The sequence below is a fragment of the Rhamphochromis sp. 'chilingali' genome (assembly GCF_963969265.1).
Source record: "Rhamphochromis sp. 'chilingali' genome assembly, chromosome: 15".
NCBI lineage: Eukaryota > Metazoa > Chordata > Actinopteri > Cichliformes > Cichlidae > Rhamphochromis > Rhamphochromis sp. 'chilingali'.
This window is the reverse complement of record NC_137942.1, coordinates 13709683-13715116: the sequence shown is the minus strand read 5'-3', so window position 1 is coordinate 13715116 and position 5434 is coordinate 13709683. Positions and strand designations below refer to the sequence as shown.

The 5434-nt window shown below is 43.2% G+C and overlaps 3 protein-coding genes across 7 annotated transcripts in view; all 3 read right to left on the bottom strand.

The window, feature by feature from the left end:
• LOC308410783 (ethanolamine-phosphate cytidylyltransferase-like) overlaps positions 1-1727 on the bottom strand; it is a 31523-nt gene extending 29796 nt beyond the window's left edge. The window contains exon 1 of one of the 2 annotated variants that reach the window (XM_080904394.1): positions 1638-1727. The gene's annotated coding sequence lies outside the window, so the exon portion shown is untranslated. Of the gene's footprint in view, positions 1-832; positions 951-1637 lie in introns of those variants that run through there. The other variant, XM_080904392.1, reaches the window with a different exon arrangement.
• Positions 1-1767, bottom strand: part of LOC308410784 (transcription factor MafG) — a 16303-nt gene extending 14536 nt beyond the window's left edge. Inside the window, exon 1 of one of the 3 annotated variants that reach the window (XM_080904398.1) lies at positions 1638-1767. The gene's annotated coding sequence lies outside the window, so the exon portion shown is untranslated. Of the gene's footprint in view, positions 1-832; positions 973-1637 lie in introns of those variants that run through there. The other 2 variants (XM_080904396.1, XM_080904395.1) reach the window with 2 other exon arrangements.
• Positions 1768-2000: 233 nt separating this feature from the next.
• Positions 2001-5205, bottom strand: LOC308411314 (pyrroline-5-carboxylate reductase 1, mitochondrial-like). 2 transcript variants are annotated; one of them, XM_080905200.1, is made up of 8 exons: positions 4964-5087; positions 4766-4837; positions 4573-4643; positions 4302-4481; positions 3611-3832; positions 3392-3484; positions 2980-3143; positions 2001-2670 (listed from the first exon to the last, which is right to left on the bottom strand). In XM_080905200.1, exons 2-8 carry the CDS (start codon positions 4830-4832, stop codon positions 2493-2495), a joined length of 975 nt encoding a protein of 324 aa, XP_080761326.1. In that variant the 5' UTR covers positions 4833-4837; positions 4964-5087; the 3' UTR covers positions 2001-2492. The 2 variants fall into 2 exon arrangements, with proteins under 2 accessions (XP_080761326.1, XP_080761325.1); XM_080905199.1 differs by lacking the exon at positions 4964-5087 and adding an exon at positions 5112-5205 and having other exon boundaries at positions 2002-2670.
• Between the last annotated feature and the right edge of the window lie 229 nt (positions 5206-5434).

Sequence of the window (5434 nt, the reverse complement as noted above, 5' to 3'; positions counted from 1 at the left end):
ACGAGGGCATTTACAGAATGCCACATTTACCATTTACATTTACATTTATAGAGATGTTTCAAACACTACCCTGATTTGGGTGGTGTATTTTTTTTTTAACTTCCTATACATCATATAATTACACCTGACCTAGTTTAAGCATCCACTCATTGCAGGGCTATATAATAGCAACACACGCATAATATCTGCTTATCGTGCATTTTTTTTAAATGGATCTGACATCGCAGTTGACACCTAAGCACTTAGTCTAAATATACTCGCAGCCTGTTTGTTGATGTACATCATGACAGTGCTGCCATAAAAATGCACATTCTCAGCTGAATGTAGATGAGGCTATTGATAAATGCATGATGGTCATCACTTGATGCTCATGGCTTGACTGACTTGCAGGAAAGCTCAGCACCATTTCGATCCATCTCCCTAATAACGGTGGCTTGGTGATAAACATCGACCCATATTTCGGGGTGGATTCTGAGAACGTCTAAATACATCATTGTGATGATTCAGCATGATATAAAATACCGCTACTTGTTTGCAGGCTCTGACAATAAAACAATGCTGTGTTGTTAACTGCTTGGCTGTGGCATTAAAGCCAAGGGCGGCTGGTTTGATTTGGCTCTGCCATTGTTACAATTTAACTAGTGGTTAAATGAATTGTCACTTCAGGTGAAGCAATTCAGTTCGAAACGATTGGTCTGAGAGCATTTCCTGGAAGATTAAAAATCAATGCATTTATTAAAAAGAAAAAGAAAAAACACAAAGAAACAACACAGATCTGACAATCACAACCGCGTCTATGACAGAAATGTTACGAGAGAATAACACAACCAACCTGGTCTCGCTAAACCGCTGGCTCGGCTCGCGCTTGCTCCTTTTTTTCCTCCACAACGAGGTGATGAAGCAGCAGGTTTGAGCAGCAAGAAGCGCATGAGTTGACAAACCACCAAAAGAAAGCGTAGCGGCACAGCGGACACCAACGCGTCCCTCGCAAACTATTTATTTAAACGCAAAGGAAAGGAAAAAGAAGCGACCTAACACAGGGTCGCACGGTTTTTGACATTCCACGACTCTTCTCGTCTCCAGCCTCTCAGCGCCTGCTCGTGAAAAAAAAGTGGCAAACAACTCCCCGCCTACAAAACAAGCAAGCGAGGAAATCCCCGTGTGCTCAGTCTTTCTACTATTTGTAGCAATACAGCAACGAGAGCGAATCCACAGCTCAGGGAGGGGGAGTTATCCCTCAAGCGCGAAATGGCTGGCTGGCAGCCCCCCCTCCGCTCTCTACTACATGAAAATCAGATTGACACGTTTAATTCACAGCTCGCGCGCGCGTGTGTAAAAGATTAGCTGCCATCTCACCGTAGTAGGAGCACTAATGTTCCCGGTTACAACCGAGCATTTCATGTGTAAACTTTCAAAATAAACCCCCGAGCTGTGTCAAAACGTGTGCTGACCACTTGGATAATCAGGGCACTTTAGTTTGAAATGTTTCTGATGTGAGAAAGGCTAACTTTACCAGGAGGCTAGCTATGCTAACCCACTAAGCTAGCCTCGGCCAGCTTGACAGCGGCGAGGCGAAGGCATGCACACTCAGCATAACAACAGCAGCAGCAGCAGCTCTGTTTGCTTTATGGGCCCACCTGACTTCAAAACGACGCCCCTCCGAAGTTGTAGCTGTTAAAGTGCTCGTCTGAAACCTAACATCCGAGGCACAGCTGAATTTCGGCTCCACTGACAGAAGCGACGGCGCTTCCAAACGCCTGCCCGTGCTCTCCTTGTTGATTCCTTTCTCTTGTACCGAAGCCAGACGTCATCGTGTTTGGTCACGTGCCTCCATTCATGAAAGATTTTCTTTGCTCGCAAGGGGGAAAAAATGATAACTAAGAATACAGCATCCTTTGTTACATTGTTTCTTATACTTCCTGTTGTGACTTAGAATCAGCACTGCTGGCACTGTGAGCACTGGCACAAATAAATCACAACCACAGAATTAGTTAAATGTCTAAATTTAATAAACTATTTTGAAAATACACTCATTTGGAGTACAAAATATAGCATTTTATCAATATCTGTAGTATTGCAAAACATGATTTTGGTACAAAGTACAATACAAGCTGCAATGGGATATCACCTCGAGGAAAAAAAAAAAACAGTTGTGAAGTGAACCTCTTTGGCATGAAACACGATCATCAGAAACAAGGTTTAGAAAGCCAGAGAAGAAACTGATAGGAGCATTTTTATTCCATGAGTCAACTAAAATACCAGGAACAGGGATATAAAAGAAAGAAAAAAAGCATTTCATGGTAACGGAAATGGAGATTTTCTTACAAAAGGAAGCTATTATCGCTTGAAATCTTTCTCTTGTTAAGTCTCACCTCATATTTTAGGTGATTTACTTACTTAGGTCAACAACTACCCGGCAGTAGTGGTTGTAGCATATAGCCAGATCATCAGTGATATGACAAGTTTGCAGTTTCTCCACCTGGCAGGTTATTTTATTTCTTTTTGGTCCTGGAGCTGCTGCTGCTGCTGCTGTTGAACATACTGATCCCACGAGATCTGACTCCAACAGCGTCTGGAGTGACTCCCGGTTGCTGCAGCACTTGGTCCAGAGTTGTCTTCTTTATGGCAGCAGGGGAAATCTTCTCCTGGTCAGCCAAATACTGAAGTTCCCTTTTTTGAAATATAAAAAAAGCAGAAACAAAAGAAGATAAACATACAAGTTAGAATGGATAATACATATTAATCACAGCATAATAAATCAGTGTAGTAATAACTTCAACACTAGGTGATATGTAACCAGAGAAGCCACAATTTAAAATGATTTGTACATACATAGCTCCATCTGCTGTCTGAATAATAAACTTTTAAAAAAAATTGTCACCCTTTGAGCAATTGAGTGAATTGCTTTTCTTCTGTGTCTTATGACAGGAACGACAAAAATGTTTCTCTGTTTGTTGAACACCTCTCTCGCCAACCTACCTCGTCCTAACGCAAGAAGCCTCCACAGCATTGATGAGCAGGCTGCGGAAGCCACCACTCTCCATAACATGTAGGGCGTGGATCGTGGCGCCCCCTGGTGAACACACATTGTCCTTGAGCTGCCCAGGGTGCTGCTCCGAGTCTAACAGCATCCGAGCAGCCCCCTTTGAAGAAACACAAAGGAAGCGCCACTGATTGATTGCATAAAATACGCCACGTGATAATGAACATTCAGACTGTGTCAATGTGCACAATGGGACAGGACAAGCTGCAGGTCACACATAATTGAACAGTATTCTTTTAAACTCAACTCATAGGCACTAGGGGTATTCAGAAACACAGCAACATCAAACCAGGATCAAAACCTAAAAAAAAAAAAAAAAAGTATATACTGCATCTATAACGGACATACCAGCAGTGCTTGGGCTCCGAGGCGTACAGCCAATCTCCTGTTCAGGCCCATTTTCACACCACCATCAGCAAGCGCATCTACAGCAGTGAAAGCCTGCAAGGTCACAATCATCAACGTTACTATGATGGAAAGAGGGCAACAAGCCGGAGGGCACGTTTTTCACAAATGCTGCAGCTATGGCAGATTTGCAAAACACACTGATAGGTAGAACGGACTCACATAAGCAGGGCCGCTGCCGCTTAGGCCAGTGACTGCATCAATCAGGTCCTCTTCCACCTCGGTGCAGTAGCCGACACTGGCCATCAGCTGCTCCAGGAGCTTTCCATCCTCCACATCTGCATAGCTTCCTGTAGCATAGACAGTGGCCCCTTCACGGACTACCACTGGAGTGTTGGTCATGCAACGTATGACCTTTGGAGAAGTGCGATACTGCTGCAGCTTCTACAAAAAGGAGCAATGCTCTAATTTAGTGACTTCATTTGAAGGGATGATGAATGAAAGTACCAGTTTAAAGTTTCTTATAATGGATGGATACAGCAAGCAAAAACAGATTAGATGTATGTATAGGCGATGTGAGCACTGAAAAATATGAATCAATAGCGTTTATAAGACTTTAAGTTATGCGTCTGGATTCATCTGGCTTATGATTTGCATTACCGTAATGTTTTAAAAGTAGTACTATAATTAAGTGATCTAGTGTTCATACAAGCAGGGTACACACCAACTCCTACGATGCACCATACCATGTCACTACAAATACTAGTAGATAATTACTATATTTACACCAATTGACTTATAAAAACTAGTGTAACAAGCAGCTTGAATAGGAAGGGGGGGCTTAAATGTGTTTAGTTTGTAAGTTTCCCACCATAAAACACACAACATGTAAACACGACGGGCTATGACTTGCCTTCTCTATGGAACTGATTCGGACCCCTGCAGCACAGGACACAATAAGGTGACGGTCTTCGATATCTGGTCCAATCTCATCGAGGACAAAAGGAATGATGTGGGGCTTCACAGCCAGGAAGAGAACATCAGTCCTGCTCACTGTCTCCTTGTTGCTGGTAGTGAAATTTACACCCAATTTCTGTACAAATTGACTTCTTTTAGTAGTTCTTCAGACAGGTAAAATACATATTCATAATTACACAGAGTCACTAATATAACAAACTATGCACCCGTAGTTGCTGCACTGTGGGGAGATCTGTGTCTGGAGAACTGGCTGTGATTTTGTGCGTGGCAATCACGCCTTGAAGAGGGGAAAAAATAACCAGAAATCATTTCGGTGCCTGATTGCAATCTACATACATCAAGAATACAAATGAAATGAAATTAATGCACATATGGTTAAAGGTATGTTTCGAAATTCACCTGCTGCCGTGAAGCCTCTCACCAGAGCGTGGGCCAGCTGGCCCGCTCCTATGAAACCCACGCTCATTCTGCCTGTAGGTATACACAATTTAAAACATTAAATTTAACGTTTTGTCTTACAAGTGACAGATGAACCAAGAAAGGATGAGCCGTGTGCCCTTTTTACAGCTCCGACACGTAGCGCAAACATAATCTTACTTCCGTATTATTCACTGAGGGAGGGCAAGGCGAATCCTGGACACATAATGGCAGCAGCCATAACGCTAACATTCATTACATTTATGAACAAACGGAAGAATCTTTAAGCTGACAGACAGACAGACCAATACCAGCTCTTCATAAATACCTGAAATTACAACTCTGTCAACGTGTCCCAGGTGATTAACGCTGTAGCTTCTGCAACAGCGACCAGAAACGAATTTGATTGACGAGGCTTGCGAGCCAGTGAGCTTTCACCCTTAGCTTACGCGTGACAATTTCAACCAATCGCAGTGGCAGCAGCGTAAACTTTGAGGCGGGGTTTAAATTGCACCAGGCTGTGCTGCTGAGAGGAAAAGCTGGTTAGGAGACGCAGTCGCTTTACTGGCATCTACCGGCGAAAAGCTTGGAAAGACATGTCGAGATGGAGGCGCTCAGACATAACATACATATTCTGAGCAGATAAAGTGC